This window comes from Lepidothrix coronata, unplaced genomic scaffold, assembly GCF_001604755.1.
Source record: "Lepidothrix coronata isolate B3197 unplaced genomic scaffold, Lepidothrix_coronata-1.0 Scaffold281, whole genome shotgun sequence".
Classification (NCBI taxonomy): Eukaryota; Metazoa; Chordata; class Aves; order Passeriformes; family Pipridae; genus Lepidothrix; species Lepidothrix coronata.
In genome coordinates, this window is record NW_016690461.1 from 248,897 (window position 1) to 273,340 (window position 24,444).

The 24,444-nt window shown below is 64.8% G+C and overlaps 1 protein-coding gene across 1 annotated transcript in view; it reads left to right on the top strand.

The window, feature by feature from the left end:
- LRP1 (LDL receptor related protein 1) overlaps nucleotides 1–24,444 on the top strand; it is an 88,902-nt gene that overhangs the window by 35,908 nt on the left and 28,550 nt on the right. The window contains exons 11-61 of the mRNA XM_017836605.1: nucleotides 98–334; nucleotides 504–684; nucleotides 809–1,031; nucleotides 1,186–1,375; nucleotides 1,729–1,854; nucleotides 1,952–2,092; nucleotides 2,351–2,476; nucleotides 2,697–2,813; nucleotides 2,928–3,008; nucleotides 5,209–5,376; nucleotides 5,658–5,840; nucleotides 6,125–6,325; nucleotides 6,407–6,652; nucleotides 6,870–7,067; nucleotides 7,499–7,703; nucleotides 7,804–7,968; nucleotides 8,252–8,496; nucleotides 8,735–8,866; nucleotides 8,958–9,185; nucleotides 9,319–9,493; nucleotides 9,911–10,005; nucleotides 10,227–10,376; nucleotides 10,504–10,644; nucleotides 10,878–11,006; nucleotides 11,678–11,809; nucleotides 12,040–12,174; nucleotides 12,251–12,380; nucleotides 12,830–12,956; nucleotides 13,151–13,302; nucleotides 13,431–13,555; nucleotides 13,758–14,129; nucleotides 15,194–15,383; nucleotides 15,734–15,938; nucleotides 16,408–16,600; nucleotides 16,837–16,962; nucleotides 17,048–17,176; nucleotides 17,781–17,900; nucleotides 18,502–18,615; nucleotides 19,110–19,259; nucleotides 19,528–19,662; nucleotides 20,108–20,224; nucleotides 20,405–20,533; nucleotides 20,608–20,730; nucleotides 21,165–21,305; nucleotides 21,394–21,581; nucleotides 22,087–22,270; nucleotides 22,468–22,553; nucleotides 22,817–22,936; nucleotides 23,217–23,404; nucleotides 23,801–24,006; nucleotides 24,196–24,384. Coding sequence (XP_017692094.1) covers nucleotides 98–334; nucleotides 504–684; nucleotides 809–1,031; nucleotides 1,186–1,375; nucleotides 1,729–1,854; nucleotides 1,952–2,092; nucleotides 2,351–2,476; nucleotides 2,697–2,813; nucleotides 2,928–3,008; nucleotides 5,209–5,376; nucleotides 5,658–5,840; nucleotides 6,125–6,325; nucleotides 6,407–6,652; nucleotides 6,870–7,067; nucleotides 7,499–7,703; nucleotides 7,804–7,968; nucleotides 8,252–8,496; nucleotides 8,735–8,866; nucleotides 8,958–9,185; nucleotides 9,319–9,493; nucleotides 9,911–10,005; nucleotides 10,227–10,376; nucleotides 10,504–10,644; nucleotides 10,878–11,006; nucleotides 11,678–11,809; nucleotides 12,040–12,174; nucleotides 12,251–12,380; nucleotides 12,830–12,956; nucleotides 13,151–13,302; nucleotides 13,431–13,555; nucleotides 13,758–14,129; nucleotides 15,194–15,383; nucleotides 15,734–15,938; nucleotides 16,408–16,600; nucleotides 16,837–16,962; nucleotides 17,048–17,176; nucleotides 17,781–17,900; nucleotides 18,502–18,615; nucleotides 19,110–19,259; nucleotides 19,528–19,662; nucleotides 20,108–20,224; nucleotides 20,405–20,533; nucleotides 20,608–20,730; nucleotides 21,165–21,305; nucleotides 21,394–21,581; nucleotides 22,087–22,270; nucleotides 22,468–22,553; nucleotides 22,817–22,936; nucleotides 23,217–23,404; nucleotides 23,801–24,006; nucleotides 24,196–24,384 — 8,289 coding nt within the window. The remainder of the gene's footprint in view (nucleotides 1–97; nucleotides 335–503; nucleotides 685–808; nucleotides 1,032–1,185; nucleotides 1,376–1,728; nucleotides 1,855–1,951; nucleotides 2,093–2,350; nucleotides 2,477–2,696; nucleotides 2,814–2,927; nucleotides 3,009–5,208; nucleotides 5,377–5,657; nucleotides 5,841–6,124; nucleotides 6,326–6,406; nucleotides 6,653–6,869; nucleotides 7,068–7,498; nucleotides 7,704–7,803; nucleotides 7,969–8,251; nucleotides 8,497–8,734; nucleotides 8,867–8,957; nucleotides 9,186–9,318; nucleotides 9,494–9,910; nucleotides 10,006–10,226; nucleotides 10,377–10,503; nucleotides 10,645–10,877; nucleotides 11,007–11,677; nucleotides 11,810–12,039; nucleotides 12,175–12,250; nucleotides 12,381–12,829; nucleotides 12,957–13,150; nucleotides 13,303–13,430; nucleotides 13,556–13,757; nucleotides 14,130–15,193; nucleotides 15,384–15,733; nucleotides 15,939–16,407; nucleotides 16,601–16,836; nucleotides 16,963–17,047; nucleotides 17,177–17,780; nucleotides 17,901–18,501; nucleotides 18,616–19,109; nucleotides 19,260–19,527; nucleotides 19,663–20,107; nucleotides 20,225–20,404; nucleotides 20,534–20,607; nucleotides 20,731–21,164; nucleotides 21,306–21,393; nucleotides 21,582–22,086; nucleotides 22,271–22,467; nucleotides 22,554–22,816; nucleotides 22,937–23,216; nucleotides 23,405–23,800; nucleotides 24,007–24,195; nucleotides 24,385–24,444) is intronic.

The window sequence follows — 24,444 nt, forward strand, 5'->3', positions numbered from 1 at the left end:
GTAGCGGTGACCCCGTGACAGCCCCAGTGCCACGTGCCACCCCTCCGGCACTGCCCTGGCCCGGCTGGTGGCCACGGCCGTCCCTGTCTCTCCGCAGAGCCTGAGCACGAGCTGTTCCTGGTGTACGGGAAGGGGCGTCCGGGCATCATCCGCGGGATGGACATGGGAGCCAAGGTGCCGGACGAGCACATGATCCCCATCGAGAACCTCATGAACCCCCGAGCGCTGGACTTCCACGCCGAGACCGGCTTCATCTACTTCGCCGACACCACCAGTTACCTCATTGGGCGCCAGAAGATCGATGGCACGGAGCGGGAGACCATCCTGAAGGACGGTGCGTGGCCGAGGGGCCCAGCCTGTGCCCTCGGGGCTGGGGGCCCGTCACCCCTCTTGGTCCGAGTGGGGATCGGGCGGTGCCGAACACACCGTGAGTCAGGTGGGGCTGTTGCCTCCACGCCTCATCTCCCGGCTGGTGACGCGCCCGCTCCGGCTTTTCCCCAAAGGCATCCACAACGTGGAAGGGATCGCTGTGGACTGGATGGGGAACAACCTGTACTGGACAGATGATGGCCCCAAGAAGACCATCAGTGTGGCGCGGCTGGAAAAGGCCGCCCAGACGCGGAAGACGCTGATCGAGGGGAAGATGACGCACCCCCGCGCCATCGTGGTGGACCCCCTGAACGGGTGCGGGTGCCGGGCTGGGCAGGGCTGGCTGTGGGGGCGGCACGGCCACAGGGACGTGGTCGGGTCTCTGCACTGTCACGAGCTGTGACGACGGGGCCAGGGCTCAGCTTAGGGTCTGTGGCAGGTGGATGTACTGGACGGACTGGGAGGAGGATCCCAAGGACAGCAAGAGGGGCAAGATCGAGAGGGCCTGGATGGACGGTTCCAACCGCAACATCTTCATCACCTCCAAGACTGTCCTGTGGCCCAACGGGCTGAGCCTGGACATCCCGGCCAAGATCCTGTACTGGGTGGATGCTTTCTACGACCGCATCGAGATGGTCTATCTCAACGGCACCGAGCGGAAGGCGAGTGGGGATCCCACAGGCCCCGGGCACTGATCACCCCAGCGCTGGGGCTGTGGGCAGCCGGGGCATTGCCTCCCTCTCTCCCCTTCCATCGTCCCTTGCCTCATCCCCCAGTGTCCATCCCGGCTCACGGAGCCTCTCGTCCTGCCCGCAGATCGTGTACGAGGGCCCGGAGCTGAACCACGCCTTCGGGCTGTGCCACTACAGCAACTTCCTCTTCTGGACCGAGTACCGCAGCGGCAGCATCTACCGGCTGGACCAGGCCTCCAAGGCCGTGAGCCTGCTCCGCAACGAGCGCCCGCCCATCTTCGAGATCCGGATGTACGACGCGCAGCAGCAGCAAGGTGGGGGGCTGGAGCAGGGGTGGGGCTGGGGGGTAAGGATGAGCCCTGCCTAAGCAGCCCCCCCACCTCTTTTTGCTTCCTTTGGGCCATCCCCATGCACGCTGTCTTTCTGTCCGTAAACTCTGCTGGTGCTCATCCCCTGCCCTTGCAGCCCTCTCTCCCTCTCCCACCCCTATTCCACCGGGCTCTCTGTCCCCTGAGGGGTCCCCATGGCCTCGTGAGATGGGGTCTCCAGCTGGGTTCCAACTGTGGAGTCCATCGAGGGTGTCCAGGAGTCCAGGGACACCCCCGTGGGTCTGCAGGGGTCCCTGGGCACGGAGGTCCCATCTCCTCACCCCTCTTTGCCTCCACAGTGGGCTCCAACAAGTGCCGCGTCAACAACGGGGGCTGCAGCAGCCTGTGCTTGGCCACCCCCCGGGGCCGCCAGTGCGCCTGCGCCGAGGACCAGATCCTGGGCTCGGACTCCGTCACCTGCCAGGGTAGGCTGCCCCGGGCCCCTCCTGGGGACCCCCTTTCCCCACGGGACGCTGTACTTGGTCACCCGGTTCAAATCCTCGCTGTGCTTTCCCCCGGCAGCCAACCCGTCCTACATCCCCCCGCCGCAGTGCCAGCCCGGGGAGTTCGCCTGCAAGAACAACCGCTGCATCCAGGAGCGCTGGAAGTGCGACGGGGACAACGACTGCCTGGACAACAGCGACGAGGCCCCCGAGCTCTGCCGTGCGTGACCCCTCCTGCGTGCTGGGATTTGGGGCCGGTGGCTGGGGCTGGGTCGGGCAGCCAGGACCCCTCGGTCCCCTCCCCAGCTGGAGGAAGGGAGCGGGATTGAGTGTGGTTGAAGGGAGAAATGGTGGTTGGGATCCTGATCCCCAGTTTGCCTGAGGCTCCAGCCCTTTTCTGTCTATTTTTCCTGCACTGGACGTGGAGGAGGGATGGGGTGGGATGAGGGGCAGGTCCTGAGCGGGTGTCCCCCCACAGACCAGCACACCTGCCCCTCGGACCGCTTCAAGTGCAAGAACAACCGCTGCATCCCCAACCGCTGGCTCTGCGACGGGGACAACGACTGCGGGAACAACGAGGATGAGTCCAACTCCACCTGCTCAGGTGAGGAGCCTGCCTTGTCCTCAGGGAGCCGTGGGAGAGTCCTTGCTGAGCCGCAGCCGTTGCTGTTCCCTGTGGGCTGAGGTGTCGGGATCTCGCACATCCCTGTGCCCACCTTGGCTTCGGCTGTGCCTCGCAGGAGCCCGGGGGTTGTTCCCCACCTTCCCCTGGCAAAGCAAGGCAGCACCAGCCACTAATGCTCTGTGTGTCCCTCCCTGGCCAGCCCGGACCTGCTCCCCCAACCAGTTCTCCTGCGCCAGCGGCCGCTGCATCCCCATCTCCTGGACGTGTGACCTGGACGACGACTGCGGGGACCGCTCCGACGAGTCGGCCTCGTGCGGTGAGTGGGACTGGGAGCACTGGGAGCACTGGGAGCACGGGGGGCTCTGGGGTGCTGCCCCTCACCCCTCCATGGGGTGTCCCCATGCTCACAGTGCCTTTGCCTCCTCCGCAGCCTACCCGACCTGCTTCCCCCTGACACAGTTCACCTGCAACAACGGGCGCTGCATCAACATCAACTGGCGCTGTGACAACGGTGAGAGCCCGGCCCGGACCCCACGGCCGGTCCTGTGGGGATGGCGAGACCCGAGGTGGGGGTGCAGCCTGGCAGGGACCCCGCCTGGGCAAGGGCCAGTTCTCAGCCTGTGCTGAAGGGCAGAGCCCAGGTCCCAGAGGGAGCAGGTGTGAGGCAAAGCCGAGCACATCCTGCAGTCTCCAGCCCCACATTTCCCTTGGCTGCTCCCACTGCAGCGTGTGCTGCAGGAATAACCTGGCAGGGATCGTTTCAGACCTTGACGCCCTTTGAAAGGTCTCCAAAACTCTGCCTCAGAGCCGGAGCTGAGCACAGAGTGGCTGGTGCAGCTGGAAGGGCTCAGCCACGTCCTGCAGCCCCAGGGAGGGCAGGAAAGCTCTCCTGGTCAGCTCTCATCTGCCCTCGGATCTTTGCAGGGCCAGGCCTGGGACAGAGGGTTTGCCCCAAGGCTGCTTTGCTTCCCCACAAGTTTATTTGAGCCGCTCTGCATCGTTATGTTTAATTAGCGGCTTCAGAGCAGACGAGACACTGGAGAGCCCTGGGGATTAGCGGAGCTGTGGGTGGAGGACTCTCCCTGGAGCCTTCCTGAGCTCCCTCCCTGCCGAGGGTGGTCCCTTCTCCTGGGATCCCCCACCGTGGCAGCCAGGCCATGGTGTGGCCTGCCCAGGGCAGGAGCTGTAGCACCACAGGGCTCCCCCAGCCCGGCTGCCCCTGCTCCCCCAGCCCCCTCTGCTGCTTCTGGTCTCGCCACCCGGTGCCTGCCCAGCCTGTGTGTGTCCGTGTCTGTGTCCACGTCCCGGTGTCTCTGTGCCGCCCGCTGTGCCGTGGTGTGTTGTGTTTGTCACTGTGCCCACGCTCCTGTCTGGTGGTTCTGTGTTTCAGAAAAAGATTGTGGGGATGGCTCTGACGAAAAGAACTGTCCAAAGCCTACCGGTTAGTGCATAGATCAACATGCACCAGACCCCCACCTGGCCCCTGAGCCCCCAAACCTGCCCCTCCAAAGGGCTGTGAGCCCCGTGGGGCTGCTCTTCTGGACACTGGCAATGCCCCCCATGCCTCCAGCAACGTTCCCTGTGCCTCTGGCAATGCCCCCCATGCCTCCAGCAATGTTCCCTGTGCCTCTGGCAATGCCCCCCATGCCTCCAGCAATGCTCCCTGTGCCTCTGGCAATGCCCCCCATGCCTCCAGCAATGTTCCCTGTGCCTCTGGCAATGCCCCCTGTGCCTCTGGCAATGCCACCTGCTCTCTCTGGCAGTGCCTGCCAGGCTCCCTGGAAATGCCCCCCCGTGCCTTGGCAATGTCCCCCACGCTCTCCAGCGATGCCCCCCCTGCTCTCCAGCAGTGGGAGGGATGTGCTGGGTGCCAGGGAATGAACCCAGTGTCCCTCCCAGCTCACCAAGCAGAGTCACTTGGGAAGCTTCTCTTGGTGGAAGCCCGGAGGGGTCCAGGGCTGCAGGTACAGGAGCTGAGCTGCTGGTGAGGCCGTGAACAGCCAGCAGTGCCATTACCCTGAGCAGTGCCATTGTTCCCAGCTGTGCCATGGTCCCTGTCCCATCATGAGGCACCAGGAGCCAATAACCTTGACCAGGCTCAGATGGGGCATCCCCAGTGGAATGGAGCCCTGTCGTGGTCCCCATGCCAGGCCCCCCGTGCTGAACCAGCAGAGGGGCTGCATTGCCAGTGTCCTGGTACCCTCAGACTAAAGCTCCCCCTGCCCATCAGTGGGCCAGGGGGTTTCCTCCAGGCAATCTGACCCCCCCAATTGGCTGCACCAGCCCCCTCCCCGTGGGTGCACCCCCCGAGGAGTGCCCCGTGCCCCAGCCCTGCTCCCCCCGAGCGGAGCGGAGCCCCCCCAGGTTCATGGCTGATCTATGCAGTTTCTGTGTTTCATTTTCTCTGTGCGCTGCTGGTGCTGTGGCAAACAGGGGGGTGGGAGGGCCGGGGGTCTCTGGTCTCTGGTGGGGGTCCCGCCGCCAGCGCCGAGGGGCTGCTGTCACCCCCATGTCCTGTGTGCCGGCGTGCTCTGCCCCGTGTCCCTGTCGTTCCCTGGCGTGCTCTGCCCCGTGTCCCTGTCGTTCCCCGCTTCCCCCACCGCTGCCTCCAGCGGGGGGGTCTCTGCTGTCCCCCCTCCTGCTGTTCCTCCGCCAGCCCCCTCCCTGTCGGGCGCCTGCTGACCCCCTGCCCGCTCCCCTTCCCCCTCCAGACAACGACTGTGGGGACAACAGTGACGAGGCGGGTTGTAGCCACTCCTGCTCCAGCAACCAGTTCAAGTGCAACAGCGGGCGCTGCATCCCCGTGCACTGGACCTGCGACGGGGACAACGACTGCGGCGACTACAGCGACGAGACCCACGCCAACTGCACCAACCAGGGTGAGCCCCGGCACGGGGGAGGGCGCGGGACACGGACCCCCCACCGCAGGCATGGCCTGGAGAGCCGGACCCGTCCCCGAGCAGAGCCCCGCTGCTTCCAGGGAGGGAATTCTGCGGCTTCCTCTGCCCACCCTGAGCGCCCGGATCCCCCTCCTGCGCCTCTGGGTGTCCCTGGCTCTTTCCCTGCTGGCTGAGAGCAGGGAACCCCCATCTGATCCCCCTCACCCCCGAGCCCCCGGGCTCCTCGGGGCGCAGGCAGTGAGCAGGACCCCTCCCCGCAGCCACGCGCCCGCCCGGGGGGTGCCACGCGGACGAGTTCCAGTGCCGGCTGGACGGGCTGTGCATCCCCATGCGCTGGCGCTGCGACGGCGACACCGACTGCATGGACTCCAGCGACGAGAAGAACTGCGAGGGCGTCACCCACGTCTGCGACCCCAACGTCAAGTTTGGCTGCAAGGACTCAGGTGAGAGCAAGGGGAGGGAGGGGACCCACACAGGGGGTGCTGAGCTGTCCTTCCCAGCACTGGGAAATGGGGGAACACGAGCAGCCGACCCACAAACCGTGGTCTCGATGGATGGCGTCGTCCTCGGATCCCTTTTCCCCCTCTGACCTGGGGAAGGGGCTGGGACTTGCCTTGGCGGGTCGGGGACAAGGGGTGGAGGGACACCAGCTCTGGAGCACCCCAAGTGCCTGGAATAACGTCTCCTCTGGGTCTGCTCTGCCCCCTCCCCGCGCCCTCCCCCTCAGCCCGCTGCATCAGCAAGGCCTGGGTCTGCGACGGGGACAGCGACTGCGAGGACAACTCTGACGAGGAGAACTGCGAGTCCCTGGTGTGCAAACCCCCCTCGCACACCTGTGCCAACAACACCTCCATCTGCCTGCCCCCCGAGAAGCTCTGCGACGGTTCCGACGACTGCGGCGACGGCTCCGACGAGGGCGAGCTCTGCGGTGAGCGCGGGGAAGGGGGTGGGGACGCGGCGTGTCCGGGAGGTGACCGGGAGGTGACCAGAGCCCGTCCTGTCCCCCCAGACCAGTGTTCCCTCAACAACGGCGGCTGCAGCCACAACTGCACGGTGGCCCCCGGCGAGGGCATCGTGTGCTCCTGCCCCCTGGGCATGGAGCTGGGCGCCGACAACAAGACCTGCCAGATCCAGAGCTACTGTGCCAAGCACCTCAAGTGCAGCCAGAAGTGCGAGCAGGACAAGTACAACGTCAAGTGCTCCTGCTACGAGGGCTGGATGCTGGAGCCCGACGGCGAGAGCTGCCGCAGCCTGGGTGTGTGAAGGGGGGGCTGCAGGGGTTGGCAGCAGCCCCCCGGCTGCCTCGGGTGGGGATCTGTCCTCTCGCGGAGCTGAGGGTTGCGCTGATGGGCGTGGCTGGGTCCTGCCTGCTGACAGCAGACCCCTCGCTGTGCCCGTAGCTGGGGCTGGGGCCAGGCACACGATCCCCTGCCCTGTCCGTGCCCCCTCTGACCCGTCCCTGCTCCCCCCAGACCCCTTCAAGCCGTTCATCATATTCTCCAACCGCCACGAGATCCGTCGCATCGACCTGCACCGGGGGGACTACAGTGTCCTGGTGCCCGGGCTGCGCAACACCATCGCCCTGGACTTCCACCTCAACCAGAGCTCCCTGTACTGGACCGACGTGGTGGAGGACAAGATCTACAGGGGAAAGCTGCTGGAGAACGGGGGTGCGGAGCCTTGGGGCGTGGGGGGCTGCTGGGTGGGAAGGCAGGGCTGCAGGTCTGGGATCAGTGACTCCGTGACACCTGCAGTGATGTGGCAGCTGATCCCATTCTGCTCTTGTTATGCAGGAGTTAATTAGCATTCCCAGTGCTTCCCTGCTGGTAATTGCAGCCCAGCAGCTGGGCACGGAGCTGGGCCCCCTCCCCATCGTTGCTGCTCCCACAGTGAGGCAGCAAGAGCTCAGAGCTGGGATCATGGGTGGGGGGCTGAGCCCTTTGGGGTTCGGACCACGGACAGGGGGCAGATGCCATTTAGGGAGGACAAGTCCCCCCGTCACTGACCCCAATTATGCTGGGTGGAGCTGTTGAGGGTGGGGTGGTGGTGGTGGATGGGCCCAGGAAGAGGCACCAGCCTGAGCTCTCACACTGTCCCACAGCTCTGACCAGCTTCGAGGTGGTGATACAGTATGGGCTGGCCACCCCCGAGGGACTGGCCGTGGACTGGATCGCTGGCAACATCTACTGGGTGGAGAGCAACCTGGACCAGATCGAGGTGGCCAAGCTGGACGGCACCATGAGGACCACGCTGCTGGCCGGGGACATCGAGCACCCCCGCGCCATCGCCCTGGACCCCCGCTACGGGTGAGGGGCCAGCGCTCACCGGGACCCGCTGCCAGCCCGGGATCCTGCGGGGGGACGAGGCCACGGTGCTGATGGTGCCCCTCGCTGTCCCTCCTGGCAGGATCCTGTTCTGGACGGACTGGGACGCCAGCCTGCCCCGCATCGAGGCCGCCTCCATGAGCGGCGCGGGCCGGCGCACCATCCACAAGGAGACGGGCTCGGGGGGGTGGCCCAACGGGCTCACCGTGGACTACCTGGAAAAGCGCATCCTCTGGATCGATGCCAGGTAGGGCCAGGGCACCCGTGCCTGCCTCCCCATCCCTCCCAGGCCGGGCTTCCCCTCCCTCCAGTGTTTGTGCTGGGCTGGGAGCGAGAGGCCTTTGTGCCGTGGGCTCTGTTTGTGTCTCCTGACACGCTCCAGCCCTTGCTCTGGGTTTTCTCCTCCTGGATCCCTGGTGTAAATCAGCAGCCGTCCCACGGCTGCTCAGACCCTGCAGGTTGTTACTGTTGGGTTAAAGACCCCGCAGTGCCCCCTCCCCACCTCCCTCACCCTCGTCTCTGCCGGGCAGGTCGGACGCCATCTACTCAGCCCTGTACGACGGGACGGGGCACATCGAGGTGCTGCGGGGCCACGAGTACCTGTCCCACCCCTTTGCTGTCACCCTGTACGGGGGGGAGGTGTACTGGACCGACTGGCGCACCAACACGCTGGCCAAGGCCAACAAGTGGACGGGGCACAACGTGACGGTGGTGCAGAGGACCAACACGCAGCCCTTCGACCTGCAGGTGTATCACCCCTCCCGGCAGCCCCTGGGTGAGGCTGGGGGAGCGGAGGTGGCGGGATGGGATGGGGGAGCAGGGGGAGGGATGGTGCCAGCGCTCGGTCTGTGCCCACACCCCCTCAGAGCAGCGGGTGGGCACCACTCCCACTCCTGTGGGTGATGAGGTGATGATGCCCCAAGCTCCTCAATGGGGCGGGCAGGGACTGGGGGGGCTGCAGCTCTCGGGGGCCTCAGAGGCAGGGACGTCACTGAGTCCTGTCCCTTTTGCAGCTCCTAATCCCTGCGAAGCCAACGGGGGCAAAGGGCCGTGTTCCCACCTCTGCCTCATCAACTACAACCGCACCTTGTCCTGTGCCTGCCCCCACCTCATGAAGCTGGACAAGGACAACACGACCTGCTATGGTAGGGGTCTGCCTGGGCCCCCCAGGCCAGAGGGACGAGCGGGTGCTCGGGCGCTGAGGTCCCACCGCTGCCCCTCTTCTCCTTCTCCCAGAGTTTAAGAAGTTCCTGCTGTACGCGCGGCAGATGGAGATCCGGGGCGTGGACATCGACAACCCCTACTACAACTACATCATCTCCTTCACCGTGCCTGACATCGACAATGTCACGGTGGTGGACTACGACGCGCTGGAGCAGCGCATTTACTGGTCAGACGTCCGCACCCAGACCATCAAGAGAGCCTTCATCAACGGCACCGGCGTGGAGACCGTCGTGTCTGCGGGTGGGTGTGGGGCACCATCGCCCCCGGCCCTCCAGAACCTTCAGATCCACGAGATCAGCCCTTCCCCTTCGTCTGAGCATCATCCCAGCCCCGTCCTCCCAGCTGACCAGCTCCCGTCTCCGTTCCCTTGCAGACCTGCCCAACGCTCACGGCCTCTCCGTGGACTGGGTTTCCAGAAACCTCTTCTGGACCAGCTACGACGCCAACAAGAAGCAGATCAACGTGGCCCGGCTGGACGGCTCCTTCAAGAACGCCGTGATCCAGGGGCTGGACAAGCCCCACTGCCTGGTGGTTCACCCCCTCCGGGGGTGAGTCTGGAGCGATGTGATGCCAGCAGGTTGGGGTTGGGCTGGGAGCGTCCCAGGAGGAGGAGGAGGTGTGTGCACAGGCACACGTGTGTGCGTGACAGTGCACATGTGTGATGGAGGAGGGAACAGGTCGCTCTCCCTGTGTGTCAGCACGTGTAGGAGGTGTGTGAGAGGAGATGGGGGCATGTGATGTGTGTCCATACACACGTGTGTGAAGGAGAACAGGCTGTGGATAAGTGTGAACCCACCAGCATGTGCTGCTCTGGGTGTGCACAGGGCTCTGGGTGTGCACAGGGCTCTGGCAGACCCCAAACCCCCTCCTGGGTCCTGCGCTGGGGGCGAGGGGCTGCACAGGGCTGGGAGGGCCCAGGGGGTGCTGGCACTGTGTCCCTCACCCATCGTCCCCTCACCATGCAGGAAGCTGTACTGGACAGACGGGGACAACATCAGCGTGGCCAACATGGACGGCAGCAACCGCACGCTCCTCTTCACCAACCAGAAGGGACCTGTCGGTACGGACCCCCCGGGACCCCCCATCTCACCTTGCTGTCCTGCAGAGCCTCAAGTGCCTGCTCTGGCTCCCCAAGGGGGTGGCAACTGCCCTGTGCTGGGTCACCCTGACCTCACCTGCCCACTCTCTCCATCACTCATGGCCCCGCCAGTCCCATCCCACCTCCTGGCCAGTGGCAGTCCCTGTGGGCCACTGGGACACTGATGTTCCCGTCCTTTCCAGGCCTGGCCATCGACTACCCGGAGAGCAAATTGTACTGGATCAGCTCTGGCAATGGCACCATCAACAGGTGTGACCTGGATGGCAGCAACCTGGAGGTGATCGAGTCCGTGCGGAGCCAGCTGAGCAAGGCCACGGCCCTGGCCATCATGGGTGAGGGCTGGCGAAGGGGGACACACCTTTCCCTGTCTCCTGGCCCTGCCTGAGCTCTCGTGCCCACCTCAGCGGGGGCAGGAGGGGATGGGGAACGCTGCCACACGCTCCTGCCTTCTCCTGCCAGGGGACAAGCTGTGGTGGGCTGACCAGGCCTCCGAGAGGATGGGCACCTGCAACAAGAAGGACGGGACGGAGGTGACGGTGCTGCGCAACAGCACCACGCTGGTGATGCACATGAAGGTGTACGACGAGAGCATCCAGCAGGGTGAGCGGGGGTCCTGGGGCAGAGACCCCACAGGGCCGGGCAGTGCTTGGCTGCTCCCTGGTGGCCAGGTGGCCCCACCATGAGAGCTGTGCCAAGCCCGGCCCTTGCCCTCGTGCCACATCCGTGCTGGCCAGTGCAGGGCACCCTCATCTCGTGTGGGCACTGCCCGGCCCAGCCCTGGCGGGTGCTCCCTGTCTCCCCACAGCCCCTCACCCCCCTTCTCTTTGCCGCAGCCGGGACCAACCCCTGCAGCCAAAACAACGGGGACTGCTCTCAGCTCTGCCTGCCCACCTCCGAGAGCTCCCGCTCCTGCATGTGCACGGCGGGCTACAGCCTCAAGAGCGGGCAGCAGTCCTGTGAGGGTGAGTGTGCCTGTGCGGGGGGGCACTGGGGACCAGGGGGCACTGCGGGGCTTGGAGGGGCTGTGGGCTCAGGTGGCAGCAAGACCCTCGCAGGGACTGTCCCTGATGAGCACGGGGGCACTGCTGCCCCCTGAGTGCGTCCTGGAGGAGGGGAGTGGGACAGCACGACGGGAGCCCCCCAGGGAGAGGTGGGACCCTCACTGTGGGCAGTGGGTTTGGGTCACCGGGAGCGGGGCCGGGCAGATCCCCCGTCCCCGCCGCGTTCGCCGCCGTCTCCCCGGGCACTGCCAGGGCCTCTCAAAGGCTGTTTGTGTGCAGAGTGTTCCGGGTGTTTTTGGAGGGGGCTGGCAGAGCTCTGCACCATCTGGGTCAGGGCAGGGGCTGAATAACAAGCGCTGCCCTGACCCAGATGCGCCGCAGAGCCTTTGCCAGCACAAAAGGGGGGTGGTGGGTGGTGAGAAGGGGCCTCGCTCGTGCTCCCCTGTGCCCTGGAGTGGGGCAGGACCCTGGAATGGGCTATGCCAGGGCTTCAGCCCCCAGGGAGGTCTGGGATGGGCCCACGGAACCCTGCCGGGCTCATTCTCCTCCACGGAGCAGCTGTCAGTTTTCCATGGGGGAGGGACAGCCTGTGGTTTATGGGATGTCTGACTGTCCCCACACCTGTGTCACAGGTGTTGGCTCCTTCCTCCTGTACTCGGTCCACGAGGGGATCCGGGGCATTCCCCTGGACCCCAACGACAAGTCCGATGCCCTCGTGCCGGTGTCGGGAACCTCCCTGGCTGTGGGGATCGACTTCCATGCAGGTGATGCAGGGCTGGGAACAGGGCAGGGGGGCTGGGAAGAGACAGGGGAGGGGGAGCCTGAGGGATCCAGCTCCAGACCCCACTTTGGCAGAGCTCTGCCCCAGAACATCCCCCCTGGGCAGCACCGGGTGAAGGAGGGTTTCGGGGCCCTGGGGTGCAGGTCTGTGTCACTCCTGGGTGACCCAGGGGCGGTGTCTGACACCCCCCTCCCGCCTCCTCGTCCCTCTCAGAGAACGACACGATTTACTGGGTGGACATGGGCCTGAGCACCATCAGCCGGGCCAAGCGGGACCAGACGTGGCGCGAGGACGTGGTGACCAACGGCATCGGCCGCGTGGAGGGCATCGCCGTGGACTGGATCGCCGGTGGGAGGGGGCTCCGGAGCTGGGGGGCAGCGGGGGCAGCGGGGCTCGTGGGGGGATTCACCGTCCCCTCTTGCAGGAAACATCTACTGGACGGACCAGGGCTTCGATGTCATCGAGGTGGCCCGGCTGAACGGGTCCTTCCGCTACGTGGTCATCTCGCAGGGGCTGGACAAGCCACGGGCCATCACCGTCCATCCAGAGAAGGGGTGAGACTGCACAAAGCCCTTCCCAGAGAGGGGCAGCACCTGGGGGGTGTGTGGAGCAGAGATTCCCACGGCTCCCTGCAGAGCCGGTGTTTGCATACAGCAGGGAAGGACTTGCAGGTCTCCTGCCCCACCAGCGGGTCCAAACCCTGGGTTTAACCCTGCTTTCAGTGATGGGCTGAGCTCCCTGGGGGCCCCCTGGGACTTGGTGGGTGCCAACACATCAGAAAATCCAAGTGGAGCCTCCCCAGCCTGGCTCCAGCTTTGGAGGGAGTCCCGGGGAGAGGAGGGGTGTTTGGATCCGGGGAGTGATGGAGGTGCAGGGTCTGCAAGCCCAGAGGATCCAGACTGACATCCCGATGGGGGGGATGGGGAGGGGTGTTTGTTCCAAGGGGCCCCAGGATGCTGCTCCTGGTGCCATCCCTGTGGTGATGTCCCTGCTGTCCCCTCAGGTACCTGTTCTGGACGGAGTGGGGGCAGTACCCCCGCATCGAGCGCTCGCGCCTGGACGGCACCAAGCGGATGGTGCTGGTGAACGTCAGCATCAGTTGGCCCAACGGGATTTCCGTGGACTACGAGGTACAGGCGGCATCTGGGAGGATGGAGCTGGTCCCGAGGGTCCCTGCAGCTGTGTCCTGATGGTGGGGGGGGCTCCAGAGTCTCAGGAGGGTTGTCCAGGGGGGTCTCCTGAATCGTGGGATGTCCCACTGGAGGTGCAGAGGGTGCTGTGGTGCCACCCCGGTGCCAGCTGGGATGCTCTCTCATCCCCACAGGATGGGAAGCTGTACTGGTGCGATGCCCGGACAGACAAGATCGAACGGATCGACCTGGAGACAGGGGAGAACCGGGAGGTTGTCCTGTCCAGCAACAACATGGACATGTTCTCCGTGTCGGTCTTCGAGGAGTACATTTACTGGAGCGATAGGTGCGATGCCAGGGGGTCTGGGGGTGTCTGGGCACCAGCTGTGTGGAGGGTGGGGGGAGCTGGCAGGTGCAGTGAAAAGGGGGGGACGGGTCCCACGCTGGTCACTTGGTGACTCCGCCTTTCCTCAGGACTCACGCCAACGGCTCCATCAAAAGAGGCAACAAGGACAACGCCACCGAGTCGGTGTCCCTGCGCACTGGCATCGGGGTGCAGCTCAAGGACATCAAAGTCTTCAACCGGGCCCGGCAGAAGGGTGAGAGTCCAGGCATGGGGGGCAGCCCCACGTGCCGGGAGGGGCTCAGCTCCTCACGTGGGGAGAGGGATGGAAACGACTGGGTCGCCGTGTCCTCGTCGGGGCCGCGTCGCACCGTGGGCTGAGCGGGGAGAGCCAAAACCAGCCGAGTGGGCACGTTCTGCCCAGTCCCTCACCCAGTCCCCCCCTCTCCCCCCTGCAGGCACCAACATCTGTGCCCAGAACAACGGGGGCTGCCAGCAGCTCTGCCTGTTCCGCGGCGGCGGGCAGAGGACGTGCGCCTGCGCCCACGGGATGCTGTCGGAGGACGGGGTGAGCTGCCGGGACTACGACGGGTACCTGCTGTACTCGGAGCGCACCATCCTCAAGAGCATCCACCTCTCGGACGAGAACAACCTCAACGCGCCCATCAAGCCCTTCGAGGACGCGGAGCACATGAAGAACGTCATCGCCTTGGCCTTCGACTACCGCTACGGCTCCAAGGGCAGCAACCGCATCTTCTACAGCGACATCCACTTCGGCAACATCCAGCAGATCAACGACGACGGCACGGGGCGCAAGACCATCGTGGAGAGTGAGTGGCCCGGGGCTCCCCGTCTGTGTCTGCCCCCAGACCCCTCTTCCTGTCCTCCCCCAGCTCGTCCTGCGCTCCCTCCCTCCCAGCCCGAGGGATTTTGTCCCTCGGATGACACGTTTTGGTGCTTTTGGGGGCGTTTGGGGCGGCGGCGGGCACGGGCTGAGCCGTGAGGTTTCTGAGGAGCCTCTGGAAGTGGACACAGGCATTGGGAGCAGTCTGCAGAGCTCGTTCTGGCACGGAGAGCGTGTCACGAGGCTCAGGCGTGCCTCTCTCTAGAAACAGGCACTGCAGCAAACTCAGGGTCAGCTCCACGCTCGCAGTCGCCTCCTGAGGCAGCGCCCTGAGCCCTGACCCTCTCTGTGCCCAGCCCTGGCCTCACCCCCAGCCCTCACCTGGCACTTGGTTGGGTTTATTGGTACCTGCAGCAGCTTGAAAGAAGCATGGCTGCTGCTCCAGGAGCTCCCTCAGCCAGGGCCGTGGCCGTGCTGCTAATGAGCAGATTCACAGCAGCACTTGCCGTGGCTTTATCGCTGAGATGGGAGAGCAGGGCCCAGCTCTCACGGCTGCTTCATTAAATCCTTTGCTGAGTGTTAATGAGGGAGGAAGGATGGGTGCACAGTTCAACTTCCCTGGTCACCATGAGGCTTTGCCTCGTCATTTTGTGCCCCTGGGGCTCAGCTCTCCCCTGGCAGTGGGGGATCCTCCCCTTCCCAGAGCTGCTGCTGTGGACCTGGAGCAAGGTCCAGCTGGTTTGGAGCTTGAGAGCCAAATTCAAGTCCTTGTAGCATCATAGGTGTCCGTCCCTCAGCCTTCCTGCAAGGGAGGGTCGCTGCAGCAGAGTTCTGCCTACTGTGGTGTCTGCTCACCCCGAGCACAGACCCCAGCCCCACCAAGCATCCCCCTTGGCGTGGTGTTACCCAGCAGCCAAAGCCTCCAGGGGTTGTTTTGGCTGTAATTAAAAGCAATAACTTCCATATCCTGCAGTCGGGGTCAGCTCTGGCTGTGTGGGGTGAGCCGGCAGCCTCTGGGGCTGGAGGTGACCCCTGCCTGTCCCCTCTCAGACGTGGGCTCGGTGGAGGGGCTGGCGTATCACCGTGGCTGGGACACGCTGTACTGGACGAGCTACACCACCTCCACCATCACCCGGCACACCGTGGACCAGAGTCGCGTTGGGGCCTTCGAGAGGGAGACGGTGATCACCATGTCGGGGGACGATCACCCCCGCGCCTTCGTGCTGGATGAGTGCCAGAAGTGAGTGGCTGTCGAGGGTCCAGCCAGCCCCCCCAGGGGTCCACGTGGTCCCCTTCCTGGGGTGGAAGCTCTGGATCCCAGCACAGAGAGGGCTGGACCCCAGGGAGGAAGGGCCACGTGCCCCCTTCACCACGAATCCTTCAGCACCCCGAAGGAACAACAGGCCCCCTGTCCCACCCCCATCCACGGGGGGCCACATCTCCCAGCTGGCTGCAGCAGCCTCCTTCATCCCCCTCCCACTCCCTTTTGTGTGGGAATGAGGTCCCATCCATCCCTGAGTCCCCGGGAGCCCCCCAGCTGTGGAGGGGTGGCCTGAGCTGGGGCTGCAGAGGGTGTCTCTCCCCTTCCAGCCTCATGTTCTGGACCAACTGGAACGAGCAGCACCCCAGCATCATGCGAGCCACCCTCTCTGGTGCCAACATGCTCATCATCATCGACCAGGACATACGGACGCCCAACGGGTTGGCCATCGACCACAAGGCCGAGAAGATTTACTTCTCTGATGCCACGCTGGACAAGATCGAGCGCTGCGAGTACGACGGCTCCAACCGCCACGTGAGTCCTGCGCCGGCCCCGGCAGCCAGACGGGGAGGGGAGTGTCCAAACTGGGGCTGGAGCGTGGTCAGAGGGAAGCAGAGCTATCCCCGGGGCTGGGGGAGATCAGACATCCCCCAGGGGAGGACACTCTGTGTTTGGGGGGCTGTGGGGCTGTGTCTCACAGCAGGTTCCTCCTGCTCATAGCTCACTTGTGTCCCTGGGAAGTGAGGACATAGCCTCAAGCTGCACCAGGGGAGGTTCAGGTTGACCATCAGAAGGAATTTCTTCATGGAAAGGGTTGTTAAATGTTGGAATAGGCTGCCCAGGGAGGTGGTGGAGTCTGGGAAGTGTTCACGGCCAGGTTGGACGGGACTTGGAGCCGCCTGGTCTAGTGGGAGGTGTCCCTGCCCATGGCAGGGGGTTGGGAACTGGGTGATCTTCAGTGTCCCTTCCAACCCAGCCCGTTCCACCATTCTGTGCCCGGCAGGTGATCCTGAAGTCGGAGCCCGTGCACCCCTTTGGCCTGGCCGTGTATGGCGATTACATCTTCTGGACGGACTGGGTGCGCCGGGCCGTGCAACGCGCCAACAAGTACGTGGGCACCGACATGAAGCTGCTGCGCGTGGACATCCCCCAGCAGCCCATGGGCATCATCGCCGTGGCCAACGACACCGACAGCTGTAAGGACCCTCTGCCCGTCACCGCAGCCTCCCCACCTCTGCCCCTCAGCCTGTCTGCAGGCCAGGGGAAGGGGAAGCCACTCGGGGAGACCGGGTGTCCCCAGTGCCCTGCGCCCCTGTAGCCCCGTGGGAAGAGCCTGGGGAGGGATCACGACTTCTCTTTGCCCCAGCAGGGCGGATGAGGGGCAGGCACTGCTGGGTCTGTCCCTCCTGTGACCGCTGTCCCTCTGTCCTAGGTGAGCTGTCCCTGTGCAGGGTGAACAACGGCGGCTGCCAGGACCTGTGTCTGCTCACCGCCAAGGGACACGTCAACTGCTCCTGCCGCGGGGAGCGGGTCCTGCAGGAGGATCTCACCTGCAAAGGTGAGGGGATGGGAGGGAGCGGGGAGTGGAGGGGGAGAGGCCAATCTCAGCCTGGCAGAGCTGACGCTCCCTGTGCCCTCCCCAGCCCTGAATTCCACCTGCAACGTTCACGAGGACTTTGAGTGTGGGAACGGCGACTGCATCGACTTCAGCCGGACCTGCGACGGCGTCGTGCACTGCAAGGACAAGTCGGACGAGAAGCAATCCTACTGCAGTAAGGTTCCTCCTCTTGCTGCCTTGCTCACCCACACACACACCCTGGCACCCACAGACACCCCCTGTGAACCCTCAGCTCTGCTCAGAGAAACACAGACTGGTTTGGGTTGGAGGGGACCTTAAAGATCATCCCGTTCCATGCCCCTGCCATGGGCAGAGACACCTTCCACTAGACCAGGTGGCTCCAAGCCCTGTCCAACATGGCCTTGACCACTGCCAGGGTTGCTTGGCAAAGGGAACCAGGACTCTGGAGTGTCCTCGTGTCCCTGAGGAACTCGCAGTCACTCCTGCCCTCCCAGAGGTGCACCCAGCCAGGCTTTGAGGTCTCCAGACCTTTTCCAGTGTTGGGGGGCAGGCTGGAGAGTGGGACACCTCGAGCTGAGCTGGTGGGGGCTGCAGCACCTCCTTCAACACCAGCCCTCACCCCTTGGAGTGGCCAGCCCAGCACGAGGAGCGGGTTCCCTAATCCTGCTCTGTAGTTTCTTCCCCTGCTGAAGGGTCCCTGAGGATCTGAGACCCTCGGGGGTGCCCGCCCTCCCTTGTGCTCACCTCCTCCTCCTCCTCCTCCTCCTCCTCCTCCTCCTCCTCTTCCTCCCCGGCAGGCAGCCGCAAGTGCAAGAAGGGTTTCCTGCACTGCATGAACGGGCGCTGCGTCGCCAGTCGCTTCTGGTGCAACGGCGTCGACGACTGCGGGGACAACTCGGACGAGGTGCCCTGTAACAGTGAGTGTCTGCCTGGCACCCGGCCAGCCCTTGCCAGGGCTCCGTCAGCTGCCTGGGACGGGGACGGCGGCGGCGGGAGGGAGTGACCGTCAGCTTGACAGGAGCAGAGCAGAGCCAGGGCTTAACGGAGAGCCAAGGTCAAGCTCGTGCTGCTTTGTAAAGCTCACGGAATGACAGCTGGGAGGAAAAACTCCTGGGCGTGGGCACGCAGCACTCAGAGCCTCCCGAGAAGGGTGGTGTGACACCCAGCAGGGGCACAGGGCACGGTGTCACTGCTCCTCATGGCTCCCAGGCATCCCCGAAGGCAGCATTCCCTCCGGGCTGCAGGACCTGTCCACTCGCTCCCAAACTGCCAGGGATGGTCAGGAGCTTCCCAGAGCACTGTCCAGGACTGGTAGTGCCAGGGAGAGGGGCTCAGGCTGCCGAGAGGCACTGGGTCTCTTCCAGAAGGGGATCAGAGCTGGGATGAGAGCCCAGAGCTGTGTGGGCAGTGGGGGGGTGTGGGTGCCCCTCTGCAGAGCCAGTGGGTGTTGTGGGGTGGGTGTGCACTGGGGTCCCCCCTCCCAACCTCACCCGCTGCTCGGGCTTCTTCCCCCGGCAGAGACCAGCTGTGCTGCTACCGAGTTCCGCTGCCGGGACGGGACCTGCATCGGGAATTCCAGCCGCTGCAACCAGTTCATCGACTGCGAGGACGCGTCGGATGAGATGAACTGCAGTGAGTGCCCCAGCTCCTGTCCCCTGTCCCTCCCCCGGCTCTGGGGATGCTCCTGCCCTCAGTGCTCGTGGTGGGGGCCTGGGTCTTTGGGATCTGTGCTGGCTTGGGAAGGGAGGAGGGCCCTGCTCCCGTCCCACAGCCCCGGCGCTCCTGCCACCTGAGGCAGCCCCAGCCCACCACTGCAGCCCCCCCGTGCCTTGCTCGGCACCCACCATCCACCACCCCCCCAGTCCTGGAACCTCAGGGCACACGTGGGGCAGCCAGCTGGGTGCTGTGTGGAGAGGGACAGGCGCTGGGGGCAGCGGGAGCTGGACCAGGGGCTCCTGCTGTGGGTCCTGCCGTGGGTCCTGCCGTGGGTCCTGCTGTGGGTCCTGCCGTGGGTCCTGCTGTGGGTCCTGCTGTGGGTCCTGCTGTGGGTCCTGCCGTGGGTCCTGCTGTGGGTCCTGCCGTGGGTCCTGCTGTGTCACCGGGACTCCTGCCGTGGTTCCTCGCAGCCGCCACCGACTGCAGCAGCTACTTCAAGCTGGGGGTGAAGGGCACCACGTTCCAGAAGTGCGAGCACACCTCGCTGTGCTACGCGCCCAGCTGGGTGTGCGACGGCGCCAACGACTGCGGGGACTACTCTGACGAGCGCAACTGCCCCGGTGAGAGAGGGAGGGGAGAGGGACCGGGGGGCCAGGGCTGTGGTGCTGACCCTCCAGCTGGCTGCGACCCTCTGGGGTCTGTTTGGGCCACGGGGGCTCTGTTTGCCCACCGGGATGGTTTGTCCTGTGCCCTCGCAGCTCCTGCCTGGAGGGTGCCGGGGTGTGCCGGGGTGTGGGACCTCGGGGGGATTTTTGGGGGAGGAATCCTTCAGCTCTGGGTCAGGGGGAGGCAGGATGTGGCCATGCTGATGTTTCCCTCACACACCAGGCGCGAGGAAGCCCAAGTGTCCAGCCAACTACTTCGCCTGCCCGAGCAGGAGGTGCATCCCCATGACCTGGACCTGCGACAAGGAGGACGACTGCGAGAACGGCGAGGACGAGACCCACTGCAGTGAGCGGCAGGGTGGGGAGAGCCACGACTCGGGCCATGGCACGGGGGGTGGGGCTGGAGGGTGGGGCAGGGCCCTCTTCTCTCCCTGACATCCCTTTGCCAAAGGCCAGACCCCAGATTCTTCCCCTCCCGTGGTCTCACTCACGCACTGGGGCTTTTAGCTGTGACCGGTATGAATGGCCTCGTGTGCTGGTTTGCTCAGCGCACACACAGGTGTCTGTGACCTGTTTGAACGTGGCCAGTGAGGGCTCCCTTCAGCTCCATTTTTACTTCCAACCTCTCTGTTAAAGCCCCAAACAGTGCTCAGGAACTGGGGAACCTCCCCAGCTCCAGGGGAGGGAGTCCCAGTCCAGCACCCCCTGGGCTCCCAGAGCCTGTCTGGCCCCGCCTGGCCGTGCTCTGCTCCCATCTCCTCCCCTTATCACCTCGCTCTGATCCCCCTCTTCTCCTCCCCCAGACAAGTTCTGCTACCCTGTGCAGTTTGAGTGCAACAACCACCGCTGCATCTCCAAGCTCTGGGTGTGTGATGGGGCTGATGACTGCGGGGATGGCTCTGACGAGGACAGTCGCTGCCGTGAGTCTGCTCCAGCCCTTCTCAGTCCCTGCCTGCTCCACTGCTGTGTTCCCGCAGCCGTGTTCCTGCCTTTGCCCATCCCTTTCCCACCCCGAACTCTGGATCTTGGGGCTCCCTGGAGATGTGCCGGTCCTCCAGCAGTGGGGTGACCAGGCTCCTTCCTGCTCCTCCCTTCCCCAGGGCTGACCACCTGCAGCTCGGGATCCTTCCAGTGCCCGGGCACCTACGTGTGCGTGCCGGAGCGCTGGCTCTGCGACGGGGACAAGGACTGTGCGGACGGAGCCGACGAGACCCTCGCTGCCGGCTGCCGTGAGTGCCCGAGGGTCTGGGGGGGCAGGAGGGCCAGGGGGAGGGCAGGGGCTGATGGTGGTGCCTCCCTGCAGTGTACAACAACACGTGTGATGAGCGGGAGTTCATGTGCGGGAACCGGCAGTGCATCCCCAAGCACTTCGTCTGCGACCACGACGACGACTGCGGCGACGGCTCCGACGAGTCCCCGGAGTGTGGTGGGTGTCCGTGAGACTGAGGGGGACAGTGAGGGCTCTGGTGGCTTTGGGACAGGGCCCTGGGGGGTCTTCATTGCCCAGCAGGGGTTTGATGTGAGCAGGGTGAGGGGGAACCTGGAGAGGGAACAGGAGTTCAGTGGTGGAGAGCTGCCGGAAAGCAGCTTCCCAGCCCTGCTGCAGGCATCCACCCTGGCACAGGGATCCAAACCCACAGACATCCAAACCCACAGAGGGATCCAAACCCGCAGAGAGATCTGTGTGCCTGCAGAGCAGCCCTGTCCCAGGCCAGCTGCAGGAGGTTTGGCCATGCAAGGCTCTGTGGAGCCCCCGTGTCTCCGGGTGGCTCATGAAGTCGGGGTGGCTCCACGGTGCCCCTGTCTGTCTGGGTGGCTCGGGAAGGTGGGATGCTGTCTGAACCCCCCTCCCTCCCACAGAGTACCCCACCTGCGGCCCCCACGAGTTCCGCTGTGCCAACGGCCGCTGCCTCAGCAACCGGCAGTGGGAGTGTGACGGGGAGTTCGACTGCCACGACCACTCGGACGAGGCGCCCAAGAACCCGCGCTGCAGCAGCCCAGGTACCTGTGGGGGCCAGGGCGGGGTCCTGGCAGGGGGAGTGGGGTCCCAACCACCCCCCCACTGACCGCTGCTGCCTCCTCTCCGCAGAGAACAAGTGCAACGACTCCTTCTTCCTCTGCAAGAACGGGAAGTGCATCCCCGAGGCGCTGCTCTGCGACAACAACAACGACTGCGCCGACGGCTCCGACGAGCTCAACTGCTTCATCAACGAGTGTCTCAACAAGAAGCTCAGTGGCTGCTCCCAGGAGTGTGAGGACCTCAAGATCGGGTACAAGGTAGGGGGCCAGGGGCTGGGGGGGGTTGGCTGGAGGGGTCATCGAGTCATAGAATAGCCTGAGTTGGATGGGACCCACAAGGATCATCAGAGTCCACCTTATTCCCCTGCACAGGGTAACCCAAAATCCCACCATGGGCCTGAGAGCATTGTCCAAATGCTCCTTGAGCTCTGGCAGGACAGGGGCTATGAACTGCCCTGAGGAGCTTCTTCCAGTGCCCAACCACCCTCTGGGGGAAGAACCTTTTCTTAATATCCAACCTCAACCTCCCCTGACACAGCTCCAGCTGTTCCCTCTCCTTCCTTCTCCACAGACGTGAGGGTTGTGTCTGTCCTGTGCCAGCTGGGCAAGGGACACGACGCGGGCGCTTCTGGCACTGCTTGTGCATCCCAGCTGTCCTTGCTGAGCCCACGTGTCCCACGGTGACACCTGTCACCTCCCAGCACCTGTCACCTCCCAGCACGCGGGCCGGGGGGTGTCTGACAGCTCCGGGTTGCTCCTGCAGTGCAGATGCCGTCCCGGCTTCCGGCTGAAGGATGACGGGAAGACGTGCATCGACATCGACGAGTGCTCCACCACCTACCCCTGCAGCCAGAAGTGCATCAACACCCTGGGCAGCTACAAGTGCCTCTGCACCGAGGGCTACAAGCTCAGACCTGACAACCCCACCAGCTGCAAGGCTGTCACAGGTGAGAGCCAGGTGTGGGCGTGGCACCCGGGATGCTCCCGGCGACCGTGGGATGCTCCTGGCACTGGAGTTGGTCACAGGGTGAAGTGGCTGCTCCCAGCTCGTGAAGGGGTGGGGCAGGGAGGGTGGCAGGCCTGCAGGGTTCTGCCCGTGTCCCAGAGGTGCTTCCCTGCCACTTTTCTTGCTTTCCCCCTGCAGATGAAGAGCCCTTCCTCATCTTCGCCAACCGGTACTACCTGAGGAAGCTCAACCTGGACGGCTCCAACTACACGCTGCTCAAGCAGGTGTGGGGCGAGCTGGGAGCAGGAGGGGCACCAGCCCCGTGTGGCTGGGATTTTGGGATGGAGGGGGGCCCAGAAGGACATGGGAGCTGCCAGCTGGGGAGTTTGGGCTCTTGGCTTCCCAGGGGGATGGTGGATCCATGTAAATGGCAGGAGGTCACTGTAGGCAAGGAGCAGGCAGCGAGGCTGTGGACTCTGTAAAGCCCCTGAAAGCCCTGTGCCAGCAGCTGAGGCTGCCACAACCCTTCTCCCTCCCTCCTTCCCAGGGGCTGAACAACGCCGTGGCTCTGGATTTCGACTACCGGGAGCAGATGATCTACTGGACCGATGTCACCACGCAGGGCAGCATGATCCGCCGCATGCACATCAACGGCAGCAACGTCCAGGTGAGGGGCTGGGGCAGCCCCTGGTCCTCACCCACCAGAGGGGCCTGGGCTGGCACCTGGGACGCCAGGGAAGGGGCACCAGCCCTGCTGTGGGGTCATCACTGGGCTCAGGGAATCAGCCTGGATTGCTGTGGGATTGCTTTCCATCCCCATCCCGAGCAGGGGTGGTCTCCATGCTGCCCTGAAGAGGGGGGCAAGGAGTCTGGGAAGGGGGGAAGGGGACTTGACCGGGGTTTGGTTCTCCCTGTCCAGCCCCAGCATCTGCGGTTCCTCCTGGCAGGTTCTTCACCGCACGGGGCTGAGCAACCCCGACGGGCTGGCTGTGGACTGGGTGGGAGGGAACCTGTACTGGTGTGACAAGGGTCGGGACACCATCGAGGTGTCGAAGCTCAACGGCGCGTACCGGACCGTGCTGGTCAACTCGGGCCTGCGGGAGCCCCGGGCGCTGGTGGTGGACGTGCAGAACGGGTGAGAGCCTGGGGGACGTGGACCTTCCCCTGTGCACTGGGGAGGGGCTGTGGTCACCTTGCCATAGTCCTGGAGATGGGATGAAGCCTTCTCTCCTGGCCTTCGGGGAGCTTTTCCCTGCCTCGTGCCCATGCACCTGGGATGTCATGGAATTCCAGAATGGTTGGGCTGGAGGGACCTTGAAAACCATCTCATTCCACCCCCCTGCCAGGGGGCACTTTGTGCTATCCCAGGTTGCTCCAAGCCCCATCCAACCTGACCTTGGACACTTCCAGGGACGGGACAGCCACAGCTTCTCTGGGCAACCTGTGCCAGGGCCTCCTCACCCTCACAGGGAGGAATTTCCATGGTTTGGGCTGGACTCAGCTTCTCCCTGCTCTTCTGTTTCATCCCCAGTTACCTCTACTGGACGGACTGGGGGGACCACTCTCTGATCGGGAAGATCGGCATGGACGGCACCAACCGCAGCGTCATCGTGGACACCAAGATCACTTGGCCCAACGGCCTCACCCTCGACTACATCAACAGCCGGATCTACTGGGCCGATGCCCGGGAGGACTACATCGAGTTCGCCAGCCTGGACGGCTCCAACCGGCACACGGGTGAGGGCGACGGGGCTCCCGGGCAGCCAGCGGGCCCTGGGGGGCTCCGGGCTGTGGGTCAGGCGTGGCAGTGGGAGCCAGAGCTGCTGGGGACAGTTCCCAGCTCCAGCCACTCCTCTGTACCCAGGGAAGGGGCGGATTCCCTGTGGGAGGGGGACGTGGGGCAGTGACCACCCACTCCCCTCGCAGTGCTGAGCCAGGACATCCCACACATCTTCGCGCTCACCCTCTTCGAGGATTTCATCTACTGGACCGACTGGGAGACCAAGTCCATCAACCGGGCCCACAAGACGACGGGAGCCAACAAGACGCTGCTGATCAGCACGTTGCACCGGCCCATGGACATCCACATCTACCACCCCTACCGCCAGCCCGACGGTGAGCGGGGCCGGAGAACGACCCTGGGAAAGGGATGCCAGGCTGGGCAGGGGAGCAGGA